General features: G+C 51.6%; 1 protein-coding gene across 3 annotated transcripts in view; it reads left to right on the forward strand.

The window, feature by feature from the left end:
- Window positions 1-844: 844 nt before the first annotated feature.
- Actn1 (actinin alpha 1) overlaps window positions 845-16411 on the forward strand; it is a 95324-nt gene continuing 79757 nt past the window's right edge. Inside the window, exon 1 of one of the 3 annotated variants that reach the window (XM_071607932.1) lies at window positions 845-1665. In XM_071607932.1, the coding sequence (XP_071464033.1) occupies window positions 1561-1665 (105 nt within the window). In that variant the 5' untranslated portion in view covers window positions 845-1560. The remainder of the gene's footprint in view (window positions 1666-16411) is intronic. The other 2 variants (XM_071607933.1, XM_027929454.3) reach the window with 2 other exon arrangements.

Genomic DNA, 16411 nt, shown 5'->3' on the forward strand with positions numbered 1-16411 from the left:
TCCTCCTGAATAGGAAGGGTGACTATATAAATTAAGCCCTACCATGCTAGGTATAGTGGTGACACTGACACTTCCACTGTCCACATGGGAACCATTTATTGAAGAAATGACTACTGATTTCTAGACTCACCATCCCACAGGGGAGCCCATCTGGATGTGAGCCCTGTCTCTCCCTAGGAACTATCATGGCTGGACTAACAGGTTTCATTCATCTTAGGTCTGAGAAAGGCCATCCAGGTTCCAAGCAGCAGTATAGTCAATCTTGTTTTCCTTCCTCATCCAGTAACAGTAAGGCTTTGTTTATTGGGCATAAGGTTACAGTATTGGCCTTCGGAGTCCTGAGCCTGCTAAAACTCTTGTCCAGCTCAGCTCTTCGGACCTTAGTTTCCTCATATGTCAGGTGTGTGTATATGGCAAGGGGCTATGCTGTAGGGCCCTTCTTCCCAGTTTTTAGGGTGGTGCTGAGGGTCTGTGTGAAGGGGAAGGCCAATCAAAGATAGCTCCAGCCACAAAGCTTGCCCGCGGGAATACCGGGGAGCCGGGCAACGCAGCCTCCACCCAGAAAGCCCGCGGAGGAGCAGTCCCCTGAGTCTAAGCGCCGGCCCCAGAGGACCCTGTATGGACGCGGGAAAGCTCAGTGGCCTCAGAAAGACGTTTATTGGCGAGAAACCTGGCTCCCACAGGGCAGGGATCAGCCGGGTCGCCCCGGGAGGGGCGGGGATGGTGGTGGAGTCAGGAAATTCCCAGGAAATTCCTTTCCCCTAAGGGGCCCCTCCCCGCCCCCTTTCCTAGGGTGCCGACTTGTCCAGACCAGGTTCCCTGAGAAGGAAAAAATAAAATGCTCCTTCGGTTTCTCCGCGCTTCTCCAGCCCCCGCCGGGCCGGGGGTTTGAAGCACGCGTGGGAGCGCAACAACGCCTGTGCGCCCAAGTTCGGGGCCTTCGCTCGGGCGGGGAATGGATCCAATTCCCGGTGGCTCCCGGGGTTCCCAAGCGCGCTGTCGCTTGGTCCCCGAGCTCTGGAGGCGTCCCCCGGCTTCGGTCCTGTTCAGCTTAAGCTGGTGTCACATGAGCCGCGGGGGAGTGGGAACCCGGAGAGTGGGCGGGGGCGTGCGCGCCGGGAGGGGGCCGCCTAGTCCACCTATATGCACCGCAGCCCGCCTGACGGATGCCAGGAATTCCCAATGAGAGGCGATGGGGGGAAGTTTGGGCAACTCGGTCTGGCCAATGGAGAACCTCGGGAGGGCTCTGCCCCTTTCCCCCGCCCCCGCCCGCCTCGGCTCCCGCAGCGCGAGTGTGTCCGCCTCGCTCAGTGTGCGTGGAGATTAGGTCCGAGCGCCCGCCCCAGGCAGGCAGTCCGCGAGCTCCAGCCGCCGCTGTCTCCACCAGCACTCGCAGCCTCCTCGAGCAGCGCCGCGGCGGAACCCGGCGCAGGGGAGCTAGCCCGGCCCCGCCAGCCCAGCCCAGCCCGGCCGACTCCCTCCCCACGCCGGGGCAGCCGCCGCCGTCGCCCGTAGAGAAGGTGGAGGAAGAAATTCAGCCCCTAGCACGCGCACACCATCATGGACCATTATGATTCACAGCAAACCAATGACTACATGCAGCCCGAAGAGGACTGGGACCGGGACCTGCTTCTGGACCCGGCCTGGGAGAAGCAGCAGAGAAAGGTTAGCCGCCCTCGCCCTCCCGCCGCAGCCCCCAGCCCCCAGCCCCCAGCTCCCAGCTGGGACCTGCTCTGCCTGCCGCGCTTCGGGCTCCGGGCTCCGGGCTCGGAACGGGTTCCGGGCGCGCACGGGCGGGGGCGGGGACTGCGCGGCCACCGCGAGGTGGGGTGTTGGGTTACAGGCTCGGGGCGGAAGCTGGGAGCGCCCCTGCCCCAGAGCCCGCGAACGGCTAGCTCCGGCACGGGGAGGTGGCGCCGCCGGCGGGCAGGTCTCCTTGAGGCGGGTGATTCAGGCCACCCGACTTCTGCTGCCACCATCCCCGTATAGGCAGGGAGCGGAGGCGGTGCTCCTGAGGTTGGGGCTGAGACCCCAGCTCGGTGGCTGCCTATTGGTATCGGTTTTCCCTTCCCCGCCCCCTGGTCGCCTCCATATGGCGTGCTGTGGCAGCGCGCTTCCTGGGCCGCCCAGGGCTCAGTACCTGAGGGGCCAGCTGCCCCCGTCTCTAGGCTCCCTAGCTCCAGCTCGCAGGCGGTCGGAGAGCTAGCGCTGGGGGGCTTGGCGGCGGTCTTCGGATCTGCCTGGAGGTGGACCTGCTGGAGTGTGGCTGGGGCCAAGAAAACCTGGGGGGCGTCCGCTGGCTTTCCAGCCGGCCTTGTGGGGGCGGGGTCAGGACCTAGAACCGTTTTATTGCTTAACTCTGTGGGTCGGTAGCTGCAAGCTTTGCGTCTGCGTCCTGTTACTCCCATACCTGCTCTTTTCCTGGGAGGAAAGCTAATTTGGGCACCTTGATTCGAGTTGAGGGTCTCTAGGATGAGGAACAGACTCCGGAGCTATCTGGGGTCAGTGGGGATCCCTGCTTAACCACGGAGCTGCGTCCCTGGCGCCGTGTGCAGGGTACGCGCTGCGCCACTGGGCTTGGGGCTGGGAAGCTGGCGATGGGACCCGGGCATAGTGGCTAGTGGTAGGAAGAGGTCAGAAACCACTCTTGTTGGAGGAGGGCGCACCAACCCCGCTGCTGCTTCCTGCCTGCTCTGTGAGCCCTTGCCCCAGGCAGCCACGTACCCTGAACCCCACCCCCCCAGCTGCCCGCTCCCATCCGGTCCCTCCCGGTTTCATACCCCCCCTCCCCCGCTGATCTGGGAATGGGGGGGGGACAGGATGGCGCGTCCCTCTGGATAGTGCGGTTAGGGCTGGGCTTAAGGGAGAATGCTCATGTCCAAAAATGGTAACATTCATTCCCTTTTTTAAACTTAAAAGGGGGGGGAGTTTAGAGAGCCGACTGAAGTTTTTTTTTTTTTTTTTTAGCCAAAGGCATCCTGTATTAGCTCACTCAGGAATCCTAAGCCCTGAAACCATTCCCTTTTACTCACTTCATCAGACATGCAGAGGTAATTTGAAACACACCACAATGGGCTTCCTCAGACTGGTGACCCGAGGCCCATGTGCCTGGGCTTCTGTTGGGCCTGGCACTAGAGGACATCAACCTGGGAAGATTCCCCTGGCTCTGAACTGACTTCTTTGTAATTTAGCAGTTGCTTAAACACACCCTACCCATCTTCCTGTCAGCTTCCTACCGGAGAGCTGAGGGCTGAGGGGCTGTTGCCATCCCCCCCACTCATTTAGCTTATTTCCTGGGACCATTGAGCTGTTGATGGAACTGAAGGTTGAGTGAGCAATTTGGAGGTGTCCATGAGGGATAAGGCTGGGGTAGGATGCCTTTCTCTCTCTCTCTCTCTCTTTTTTTTTTTTTTAATTTCAAGGTAAAGCCTCCTTGAAAACAATTTTTAAAAAATATTTTTTTAGTTATACATGGACACAATATCTATTTTGTTTATTTGTATGTGGTGCTGAAGATTGAACCCAGTGCCTCACATGTGTGAGGCAAGTGCTCTGTCACTGAGCCACAACCCCAGCCCCTTGAAAATAATTTTAAATTTAAATCTAAATGGGGCTTGGGTTATGGCTCAGCGGTAGAGCACTCTTCTAGCATGTGCGAGGCCTTGGGTTTGATCCTCAGCACCACATAAAAATAAATAAATAAAGGTATTGTGTCCAAGGGTGACCTTTTTAAAGAAAAATTTAAATCTAAATGGATTTTAATTTAAATTGGACAGGAGAAGAGGGATTAGGATGATGGACCTCTTGGGATCGTCCATGGGGAGTAGTAGAGAAATCTCTGCTTGAAGCACTAACTTATGCCTGGGATGGGTAGGAGTGATAGAGCTTTCTAGGAACCTGGTCCCTGTAAGGGCTGTGAGACTCAGTTCCTAGGGGACAGAGAGGCCCCTTGTCCTACACATAACATTCAGTTTTACTGAGTGAATGAAGGAATGCAAAAGTAACCACCAACTCTCACCAGGGTCACACTCCCGTTCTCATATTCACCTAACAACAGGATTAATTCCCAGGATTCTGAGCTGGTAGGAGCAGATCATCTGGGAAATTTGGTCATCTAGGAGGCAAAGGCAGCAGTGTCAGGGGCTGCAAGGGCTGATGTGTGCCAGGCACTGTTCTAATCATGTCACCTAGATTAGTTGTTCCCATCAGCTCTGTGAGCCAGGCACACATGAGGATGAGGAAATGAGCCAGAGAGGGGAAGTAGCCAGTCCTGAGCCCAGCTTCTCCTCACTTGCCCCTCCTTTGGGAGGAAGGAGGCATCACAGCAGGGTCTGGCATCCAGAGACAGAGGATCTCTGGACCAGTGGCTCTCACCTGCTTTGTTAGGGTTCCTGGCCAGGGACTGGCAGAAGTGTCTCTGGTTCTGACTTGGAAAATCAGGTCCAAGTTTTTTTTTTTTTTTTTTTTTTGGTACTAGGAGTTGAACTCAGGTGTGCTTCACCACTGAGCCACATCCCCAGCCCCCTTTAAAAAAATTTTTTTTTTTTTCATTTTTTGAGACAGGATCTTGCTAAGTTGCTGAGGCTGGCCTTGATTTTAAGATTCTCTTGCCTTAGCCTCCCAAGTTGCTGTGATTACAGGTGTGTGCCATTGTTCCTGGTTTGGTTTAGGTTTTTTTTTTTTTAGATTTTCTCCTGCCATTTAATTGTCTGTCACTTTTTGTGGGCCTCAGTTTCCTTTTTGGCAGAACTTCTTTCCTGCACGTATCTCAGCATCGTGATAGGGATATAAGGAGTTGATATTACATAAGACTTAAAGCTACTTGTAGCTTTTAACATTTTCCAGGGTCCACAAGAGGACAGAGACCAGCCATTGGAGAGGGAGGCAGAGGAGGTATGGGAGGTAGGGCACTGTACCTTGGAACCCAGGGTTACCAGGTAAGAGACTGAAGACTCTGTTTTTACCCTTGGGGCAACCATGGCTATTTCTGAGACTTTGGGCAGCCACTTACTTCTCTGAACTTTGATTAGATTGTTCCACAGATGGCTTTGTGAACACTGACTCTGAGCCATGCATGGTTCTAGGTGCTGGGCGCAGGGCACTGAGCAAGACAGACCAGGTCCCTGTTTTGGGGTGCTTCCATTATTTTTCCTTGTCTGTAAACGGCTTCATTCCTGCCCTGCCAACCTTCCAGGGCTCTTGTGGAGTTTTGATTAAACAGTACAGTAGGAAATACTTCATTGATGAAATTGAGGCCTGGTGCAGATGCAGGTGGGAGTCTCAGCAGGCAGGAGGCACAACTCAAGGAGCTGCCTGGAGTTGGCTGTGACTTGTCCCTTCCAAGAATGGTTTAGTACAGAGTTGTTCAGGCTGGTCTCCATACCTCCAGACCCAGATTACAGTGCTCTGGGAACAGAGTATGTGAAGTAGAGGAGCTTCCTATACTTGACTGTCTTCTAGAGTCTTCCTGAGAGAGAGAGAGAGAGAGAGAGAGAGAGAGAGAATTTTAATATTTATGTTTTAGTTTTTTTGGTGGACACAACATCTTTGTTTGTATGTGGTGCTGAGGATCGAACCCGGGCCGCACACATGCCAGGCGAGCGCACTACCGCTTGAGCCACATCCCCAGCCCCTTCTTCCTGATCTTCCAGGCTGAGTTCTGAACCATCTTTCCTAGGAGCAATTGTTCTTTTCAGGACCCCGGCTCATTCTCTCATGTATCTTGAGTGTGCCTGTATGTGTATGTATGTACATGCAGGTGTCAGGCAGGTAGAGGGAACGTAGACTAGGAGCAGGAGCCTGGCTCTGTACTTGTGACCTCTGGCAGGTTCTTCTTGGAACCATCAAGTCCTTATGTATAAAAATGAGCTGATGTACGTTGATTGGAGAAGATGTGTAAAATGGCAGCTGTGCTGTAAAATTTCATTCTCCCTTTTGCCTCTGAAGTCCTGGAGATTCTGGTTGAACGTGTGTTCCCACAGATGCCAGCCTCAGGGCTTCTTTATATCGAGAAGCTTAATCAATATTTGTAGAGTGAATGGATGTTGAAACAAAGAGGCGGCCTTGGCAGGTGAATGAAGATGGCTGTGGATTAAGCCCAGACCCTAATTCTGTATCCATGCCAACCCAGGTCATAGGGAGACAGGCTTCGTTCGTTTTTTTTTTTTAAGAGAAAACATCTTTGTATAACTTCATTTATAAGCTCCAATATTTGTAATTACTTTTGTTACACTTATATTCTGGTTATCTTTGGTTGTGCAATAAATTTTAAAACTCAGTGGGTTAAAACAACAACCTTTTTTTTTTTTTTTTGTAGATGGACACAATGCCTTTATTTTATTTATTTTTATGTGGTGCCAAGACTCAAACCCAGTGTCTCCCATGTGTTAGGCAAGCGTTCTACCACTGGGCCACAACCCCAACCCATAACAACCTTTTAATTGTATCTCTGTTCTATGGGTCAGCAATTTAGTCGGAGCTCAGAACAGCAGTTTTCTATTCCATATGGAATTGCTAGAAACTACTCAATAGGGTGCAGCTGGGAGATAAGCTGATCAGGAGAGTCTGGGGTGAGGCCTCCTGGCTTAGGCTCACTTCTGGACAGGAGACCATTGCAGGACATAAACCAAAGACACAAGTCAAGGTGGAGGGCTGCAGAGAGGAAGGCCTACCGTGGATGGGTTTATCTGGGGAAGGACAGGACATCCCAAACCAGGGTAATGCCTGGTGGAAATGAAACCTGAAAGAGAAAAAACTGGGTTTTCCATCTTGAGACTCTTTACTATTCTCCACTCCTGATGGCTTCACCCCATGTCACTGTCCTTGGCACCAAGAGACCCAGCCTGTCCTGTTCTCTCCCGAATTCCTAGTGCCTATCACAGGGGCAGCGCTGTTGTAGGTGGCCTGGTTAAGAAGTATCACTGAAAAACTGGATAAATGGCATTATTCCTGGCTCTCAGTCCCAGGCTGGGGATTGGGAGTGGAAGTGAAATGCTTTATGTTCCAGATAAACTACCCTATCCTGGGGCTGTATCCTGATTACAGCCTCCTCAGATAAATGTGCTCTGGGCACACTGGGGAATCCAAATCTTGGCTTCTCTATTGACCGGCTGTGCTCCATTGGGCAAGCCACTTACCTCTCTGTACCTGATGATACCTTTGGAGAAATGGAAATAATATAGTTCCTGCCTGATACAGTTTTGGTGGAGTTTTAAGGGAAGCTATGTTTGTAGGAGAGTTAGCATAGCACCTAGCATATAGTGAGTACTCAATCATTGTTAACTCTTTGGAGTAACCAGAGTTCCTATGGCCTTTACCCAATAGGCAAGACATAGACTATAAACCTATCTTTGACAAGCCAGAGTTGGCTTGAATATATGGGACTTGTGTTGTCCTTTGTCTCTAACCCTGAGTTCATTTCAAGTCATTAAACCCCTCTGATTGCACAATCTCTTCACCTGGGGAATGAGGTAGGCTCCCTTGCTTGCCCTTTCCTACTTGGTATACAGAATGAAGGGATGGATGTTACAAGTGCTTAAAAATTGTGTCTGGGGACAGGCATGATGGTGAACGCCTATAATCCCAGTGGCTTGGGAGGCTGAGACAGGAGGATCATGATTTCAAAGCCAGCCTCAGCAATTTAGTGAGGCCCTAAGCAACTCAGTAAGACGCTATCTCTAAATAAAATACCAAAAGGGGATGGGGATGTGGTTCAGTGGTTAAGCATCCCTGGTACATGCCCCACCCCCCCAAAAAAATTCATCTGCTTATTAGGGTACAGGAAAAATGACCACTTGGTATAAATGACCTCTGTGTGCCAGTTAGCCCAGGAGTGTGTAGCTGGGGGCATTCTTTGGGTCTTGCCCACACTTTCCAGCAGCTTGTCCAGCCCCACTTTACCCAGGACTTGATGCAACAAGCCTGTTCTCCAAACCCTGTTCCACGTGGTTGTGCTGAGAACAGGTGCCCCGCTGGTTGACGAAGTTATTGGGAGGGTCAGGGGCTGGACCATCAGGCTTCTGGAGCCAGTTGGCCCTGGGTCAGGCAGGTAGAAGATCACCGTGCACCAGATTTTCCAGTTTTGAGGAATGGCAGCCCTCCAGGGGCCCTCCAGCGGCCCCAGTGTTGCTGAGCACTGGAGTTGGGTGTGTGGGAGGGAGGCTGGCAGGCTCCTGCAGGCTGCGTGGTCACTATGTGGCCTTCTGAGGAAGAAAAGGAAGAAACTTGTTGGCTTGAATCTCACTTCTTGGGGAGGTGCTGCAAGGCCCCCTCTCTTTCCATCTTCTGAGGGAAGGCCTGGGGCTGGGCACCTGGCCAGTAACCATAAACCATAAATATGGCTTGAGGACTTGTCACACAAGACATGGTCCCTCCTGTGGGTCTAGAGCCAGGGTGGAGCAGCCTGAGATGTGACCTGGTCTCATGGTCATGCTTCTGTGTGGCTAGAGGAAAGAGCCCATCCAGCTCCTTCGTAGCATAAGAATGCTGGCCATTCCTCCTGCAGAGTTGGTCAGTGGGTGTTAATTGAACTCATCAGATGCTCTGCTTTCTGTGTGTGGGGTCAGGAAATCACTATTTAGGTGGAGAGGGGACCAGGAAGACCCAGAGGAGTGGCAAGACAGTGTCTCCCCTACTCCCATGGAGGGCAGGCGTTAGCACTTTGTGATGGGGTGGTGGCGAAGGCAAAGGGGCCTGCTGAGTGGTGTCTCAGGGTGCATGGGATATAAGAAGGCTCTGTTGGGAAGCCACATTCCCTGGGTATGCATGTGTGCATGAGGGAGAATAGAACAGAGAAGGGGAGAGAGATGAAGCCTGGAAAGGCAGAGAAGAGCCACAGTGAGTCATTTGCGGGGACACCCCCTTCCATTGTTCTCCTTCACTGGGCTTCTTTCCGTCCCTCCCAGGGCTGACCTCTCACTTTGCTGAGGCCAAGCTGTCTGAGTAGGTCACAGGTCTGGCTGTCAAGGCCCACACCTCTGTGCAGGTATTGGCGTCATCCCAGCCAGCTAGCCCCACTGAGCTGCCCTTAGTGTGTAATGGTCTGGTGTGGAGCCGGGGGGCACATTCCCTGCCCACCCCGTCTCTATTCCCTCTTGACAGCAGTCAGTAGGCCACCTCTCTGCAGGAAGGGTCACACAAACTAGGCTGAGTTTCTCCTCAAGGACACTGATGCATGGCCTGCAGACCTCTGGCTAGAGGTGGATTGGATGGTTCCTGTTTGCAGGTCCTTGGAGAGGTCATGGCCAAAAGGATACAGGCAGAGGAAACCCCTTTAGCCTAATTCCCTGGTTCCATTCAGACAGGTCAGCCCTAGCCTTACTCATTCTTCAGCACAGGGTTCTGTCCTTATCTGGGAAGGTGCCAGCATCCTACTAAGTACTGCTGATGCAAACTGGTCCTAACTGAGGCCAAGAGCCTTGGCAGCAGGGAGTTTGCAGGGGACTCAGCAAACCAGGGTGCAGAGTCACCCTGAGAGCCCACCTTCCTTGCTCTCCATGCACAACCAAGAGTTCCTACCTGTTCCCCAGCTGGGCATCAAGCCAGAGCCTCCTTGAGTCCTTCCTCCCCAGCAGGTGGGGTGAGCCACCAGAGAGGGTTCGTCAGGCCCTGTCTCCCCTTCTCCCATGGGGTGATATCCTTCCTGGAGGTTATCTGATAGGATTTGGGTGAGTGGGGCATTGTGAGGCCAGCCTAGTGATATGTAGGCCTCAAAGCCAAGTATGACAGTGTCCTTGAACCCGACCTGCCCCTCGGTGATTCAGCCCATGTGGTGTGAGCACAGCAGCTAGGAGTTGGTCCAGATCCAGCCCCCTCCTGGACCAATGAGTAGAAATTGGTTGTCCCCAGCAGCCAGAGCTGGGTCATCTCCACAGATCTGACATGGGCGGGAATGTTGGGAATATGGCTTCCCAACAGAGCCTTCTTATATCCTGTGCACCCTGAGATGCTGCTCAAACAGGCAACTTTGCCTTCGTCACCACAAAGTGCTGGCTCCTGCCCTCCACAGTTTAAAAGAGTCAAGAAAATTCTTACTATAATGACTCACCCTTTCTAAAATGTGCTCTTACCCTGTTAGGTGGGTACAACTGCTTCCCCATTTTGCAGATAGGGGAACTGGCTTAGCAATGCAGGACATTTCCAGGATCGTCCAGCCAGCCAGCCAGCCAGCCAGCAGAGGTGCTGGGATCTGAAGCAAGGCGGCCCTGGCCTGGTGTTTCCACTCCTCACGACTTTGCTCTGATGCTTATGAAACACATGCATGCGTGTGTAGGAACATTTAACCAAAGACAAATGTATACAAAGAAAACCCCAGTGAGGAGATGTTCTGGAATTAGATAGCGGTGATGGTTGCACAACCTCATGAAATATTTAAAACTGCTGAATTCTGCTCCTCAAAATGGTGATGCTGGGGGTATAGGAATTAGATCTCAACTTGGAAAAAAACCTAAGAAGAGACTAAGTAATATGGAATATAAAGAAGAAAATGACAGTTGCCTGTCATTCACCTCCCAGAGGTGAATGCTGTCACAGGAATTCCTTTCTTTTTTTTAATTTTGATTTTTTTGAGTGCTGGGGTTGGAACCCAGGGCCTTGCATATGCTAGCCAAGGGCTCGACCACCAATTACATCTCCAGCCCCTTTCATAGAAGTTCTGATGGTATCTGCCATCCTCATCGCTTGTCCTTATTTGTGTGTCCCCCTTGTTCATCTTGACTCTGGGGCCAAGGATTTGGGCTAATGGGGGAGACAGGAGAGGAAAATCATCAGGAAGGGCAGCTTTCATAAAAAGCCTGGTATCTGATGTGGCCCCTTTCTTGGAAACTGCCTAAGAATAGATGACAGATAAGCACAGGCAAACAGAAGGCTGGGGAGGGCGGGGGAGGCCCTCCTCATTTCCCAGCCCTTGGGGAAAGTCCCACCCCGCTGCCCTGTTGGGCCTAGATGGCTTCTCTCCTGCCATCGCCGGGGTTAACAGGCTTGGGCAGCTTTCCTCAGGGTCCCAGGTGCAAGGTGAGAGGCAGGATGGGGAGGCAGGGCACCTCTCCCGGAGGTTGCCTAGCAATCGCGGGGAAGGTGACTTAGCCCACTACAGAGGTGGGAGGAGAATAAAAGTCAGCCGAGGATGGGAACTGGGCGTAGATACGGAGGATGCTGTTCCCCTGGAAACTGCCTGCTTGGTCCTTGGCTACCGTGGGCCACTTCTGGGGCTGGGAGATTCTCCACTGAGAGGAAATGGGGTCCTCTCCAGTCCCATCACCCTCAGGGTGGGGGTTAGGATAGAGAAACCCTTCCTGCATGTGGACTGTGTGTCACACACATTCTGTCGGTGGCCCTGTTTCACATTCCCGGCAGCTTGGTCAAGTATGTAGAATACTCACTCTTTATAGACGAAGATCCCGAGCCAGAGCCACAGAGTCACATGCTCACAATTGCACAGAGAATGGGCTGGAAGTGACAGTGCTGGTACCTTTGGCCTTTAAAGGGAACTGGGCATTTCATAAGCCCTAGATGCTGAGGTCAGTGTTAATAAACACCATCTACCTCCTGGGAAGGGAAGAGAAGATGGGAAAAGAAAGGCCAGGAAGAGTTGCCTGTTTTATATCAACCAGCCAGTCAGTGTTTATTAACAGTGTCTCTGTTTGCCAACTAATAAAGATATTAGTTGATATTGATTAAAGGTTAAATGGTTTGGATTACCTCAGTCTGTCCAGCAACATTTTGAGGAAGGGACTGTTGGTTTTCTTGTTACCCACAGGGATATTGAGGCCCAGAGGAGGTAAGTTATCCAAGAGTGACCAGTGCTAAGCCAGGTGATGAAGTCAGGCTGTTTGACCTCAGAATGCTGAGGTCAAACTAAAAGTACTCACACACACAAACACACCCCGTTTGCTATTAAGGAGTTTGTTTTAATTGAGAGACAAACTTTAAATATAAGTGAAATAATATTGGAGATGGCATGTAATTAAGTACTCATGAGATGATTCATGATTTTTAACATTTATGCTTTCACATTTAATATGATGTGATTTCTTTCATAAATCATGATGAGACAACTTTTGAGGTCTTATTTCTATTTTATAGCCAGGGAAAGTAAGACTCATAAAGGTTAAGTGACTTTACCGGGGGCTGCAACTTCAATGGGGTAGAGTTGATTTTGAATCCAAGTCTTTGACTAAAGAGTCCTGAGACTAGAGGGGACAGGCATAGGCCTTTCTGAAGTTTCTTCCACTGTGGTGCTGGGGATGGAACCCAGGGCCTCGTGCAAGCTAGGTAAGCACCCTGCCACTCAGTGTCCCCAAGCCCTGAAGTTAACTTTTGTTGACTGAAAAGATAGTGGAGGATGCTAATTATATTTTTCTGCATTTTTCAGTAGAAAGACTGTCAGGAATAGACTTGGGTCTGAGCTGGAGGGCCCCCTGGGTCCCTGGTGGCTTCTCTGGTGCTGACTCCAGCTTTTGGGAACTGGCTTCTTCTGCTTAAAGATTTCGTAGCCCTGCCCCCCTCTGCTGCCTCTTCTTGTCTCCTTTCTGTTTCTCCTTCCCTGCCTCCTTTGTTTGGAGAGTCTTCCTTTGTGGTCACCACAGGAACCAAACAGGCTTTGAACCAGGTAGCTGGGGCTCAGGTTTATTTTGATTTTAGAATCTTGTGCACGTGAAACCCACACAGTGTGAGGCTCTGTTTAAACCCTGAGACTGTTAAGAAAGTGGTGAGGGCAAGTGTGGGAACTCAGGTTGGCTTTGGTGGAGCTGGGCTGAGTCAGAGCACCAAGAGGACAGGGCCATTTCCTGACCCCCACCTTTGAGCCTTATGGGGCGGCTGAGGGTCTAAGTCAAAATCCCTAAATGGTTCTGCTCTGTGCAGAGAAGGGGGGAGGGAGCCTCCTCTTCCTTACCCCTGTTTCTGTTTCTTGGTGGTTAGAGCTTGTGGGGACTGATCGGAGGCCAGGCTGGGGCTTGTAAAGGAACATTTTTATGGGCCTGAAGATTTATTTTTTAAAAGCCATCTGCAAAGCTGATTATAACTGATGGGAGTAGGATGGACTGGTGCTGAGCTCTATTTTCAAGTCCTCTGTAGGTGAAATGACACCAGAGGAGGGAACTTCGAGGTGGGTGGCCTCCTTCAGGCAGGTCCCCTGGTGGAACTTGGCTTTCCATGTTGGAAGAAAGGCACCAAGCTTGCATGAGGGCAGGAGGGGGCCATGGAGACCAGACTTTATCTATTCTCCTTATGTCCCACGTGGAGATGGCCACGCTTCACATCTTGTGGTTTGGAGATGGAGAGAAAAGTAGAGCTTTTAATCCTTGTCAGTCAAGTCCCAGCACCAGAAAGCAGGATCCCTCCCTCCCCTGTCCGTGTGAGTGCCGGCTCGCCCGCGTGACTGGCTCCCAGAAGCCCCCTCTGTTGTGTTTGGCCACAGCCTCGACTTTGGCAGAGGAGTGGCTCCCTTCAAACCTAGCAGACATCCTCCAGATAGTACATAATGGCACTTTCCAGTCCAGTTCCCGATATTTCGGAAGGGCCTTTCTTTCCAGGAACCCAAAGTGCTTTTCCAGACTTAGCCCTGGGGGCTGGGAAGTGGAGGAGGCGACGGCTCATGAATCGTGTTTTCCTGGAGGCAGGGAAATGGGGCCAGACCCCTGGTTTCCTGCCCTTGGTGGAGGTTACTGGTGGCCAGGACTGTTTGAAAGTGTCTCTGCATGTGTGAAGCCCTGAAGGATGTGTTTCTATTTTTCTGTTGTTTTCATTTGTTTTACAGTGCTAGGGGGTTGAACCCAGAGACTTGTGCATGCTGGGCAAGCACTCTACCACTGAGCTATATTCCCACACATTTTCTTCTTCTTTTCTTATTTTTTCTTTTCTTTCTTTCTTTTTCTTTTTTTTTTTGGGGGGGGCAGTGCTGGGAATATAGGTCCTCCCTGGGTTGCTGAGACTGGCCTCAAACTTGTAATCTTCCTGCCTTAGCCTTCTGAGTAGCTGGTATTAGAGTTGTGCACCACCATGCCCAGCTTCTTCTTTATTAAGGTTAAGCCACAGTAAATTCAGAGGTTGACCATATATAGTTTTGTTTTTGCTTTAAATTGAGTAATGCCTCATTGGGGTCTTAGTTTGGTGGGTCCATCTAGCACTCCCTGAGTGAGGCTGCTTGGCACAGACAGTGAGGCCACACTGGTTCCCCAGGGTGCCCAGATGGGGAACCAGCCCCTATCCCCTTTTCAGAAGCCACAGGTTCAGGAGAAGGCCCAGTTGAGGCCTACCTTCCTGGCCCAGGGGACTGTCTGGAAATAGGGCACTGAGCATCCGATCCTCCCCTGTCCCACCTTTGCCCCTAACTTGAAACACCCTGGTGCTGTGGTGTGCAAGAGCAGATAGTCATCCACGAGGCCTGAATGAGATGGCTGGTGGGCAGTGCAGGTGTTTCTGAAGAACTGAAAGGTTCAGGTGATTACTGCAGGTATTTCTGTATCTTTCTGATCTTGAAACTAGTTCACAAAGATCATGTTGCCTTCAGAATTTTAAAGGAAAGAGTACATTACAAAGTTGAATGTACCAGCGTTCTCTTCCTGAATTCCCTTCCTGTCTTTTGCTGGAGCCTTCCACTGTCCCATGTCCATGTTTTATTCTTAAGCCTACATTTTTACATGGTTCCTGCCTCTATCTGGTTGGCTATATGTTTGTGCCTGTTTTAAAACTTTAGATAAGTAGGCCAGGCTCAGTGTGGCCTACATGCCTGTAATCCCAGCAATTCTGGAGGCTGAGGCAGGAGAATCACAAGTTCAAAGCCCAGCCTTAGCAACTTAGTGAGTCCCTAAACAACATAGTGAGACTGTCTCAAAATAAAAAAAACGCAAAGGTCTGGGGATGCAGCTCAATGGTGAAGCCCCCTGGGTTCAATCCCCGGTACCATAAAAGGAAAAGAAGGCGTCAGGTCAGCAGTGTCACACCTGATCTTGGCTCTGTGTGTTGTGCTTTTTGCCTGAACTGTTGAGATGTCCCTGGCGGGAGTGCCGCATCCCTGTTTCATGGCTGAGACTGCTAAGGCCTGGAGGGCTTGTCTAGGTCACTCAGCTTTTTGCAGGTGGCAGGTGGAACTGGAACCTGGCTCTCTGCCCTAGTGGCTTCCTGCCGCCAGTGCTTCTGTCAGAGTTCAAAGACTTGCTGGTGTTTGATGAGGGAGGGCAGAAGTCAGTCTCCATTTCTTGTTTTCTTCCCTGCCAGGTGTGTTTTTGGCATCTGGCTCCTTTGCCCTGTGGGTACCTGCTCCTTTGTCTGTGACTGTTTCTGGGGCTTTGACAGGTTCTTAGAGACAGGTGCCACCTTGCCATTTTTCCCTCCTCCCAGGGTAGCAGTTATTCTTTCATTACATCTCGGTGAAGCAGATAAGCAGTGACTGTGAACTTGGGAGTGCTTCTAAATGAATTTATAGTTCGTGTCTCTCAGTGGCATCTTGCAGTGTTTGGAAGCCAGTTTAGTCTGCAAGACGAGCATTTGTGCTCTGGATATGAAGCCTGGAAGAGGGCAGAGGTGGGTAGCCATGGTGACCCCCTTTTTTCCAGGCTCCAGGGATAGCCAGTGGTGTCACAGCTATGTCGTCTTTGTCCCTGCCTGGTCTCCTGGCTCTCGCCTCCTTTTCCCCTTCCCTGACTCTAGGCCACTTCTTCCTGTCTTGCTCAGTTAGCCTTTGGGCTATAGGAGGGACTGGAAAGCTGGAGAGGACAGTGTGCTGGCAGCCTGCTAGTGGCCCTCCGTGCACTCTCTTGGGCATTGCTGTTCGACTTTTGGCTAAGGACATTTGAAGCTGATGCTGCTGATCCTCACTGATCCAAGGCTTCTTGGGTGATGGAAGGTGGGCCTGCAGGGTCTCCTGGGGGCCCTTGGAAAGTGTGACTTCTCAGGAGCCTCCCTGACCAGCTCATCCCAGCTCTCTGAAGAGCAAGCAGGCAAGAGCTTGCACATAGAAGGTGCTTTTGGCTGGGAGTGTGGGCAGCTACAGTCCAGCAGGATATGTTTGGCAGATGCTGTTGGCGATGATCTCAGTCATCAAGGACTGCTCTGGTAGTGGGGTTGATTCCTGGGCCCAGGGGAGGGGCCTGGTTGGCCCCTCAGACTCAAGTGTGCCCTGGAGTCAGGAGGAGGCCACAGGCCAGAGAAGCTGGCCTCATGGTGGGGATAGAGTGAGCGCCTTAGATGCTGCTCAGTGCCCCTCCTCTGGTGTCTAATTGTGGGATGGGGTGGGGGCACTGGCCTCGCACCCCTGTTATAGAAAGACCAGCTGTGGTTTTCCTCTTGGCCAGCTGCCCACTTCACATTCCTCTCCTGAGGTGCTAGACATGCCGGCATGTCCCTCTGCAGCTGCCCCTTCCTCCCTGGAGGGTGGGGTCATTGCCTGCTGCCAGGGCCTCTGATTCAGAAA

Source organism: Marmota flaviventris, chromosome 2 (assembly GCF_047511675.1).
Source record: "Marmota flaviventris isolate mMarFla1 chromosome 2, mMarFla1.hap1, whole genome shotgun sequence".
Classification (NCBI taxonomy): domain Eukaryota; kingdom Metazoa; phylum Chordata; class Mammalia; order Rodentia; family Sciuridae; genus Marmota; species Marmota flaviventris.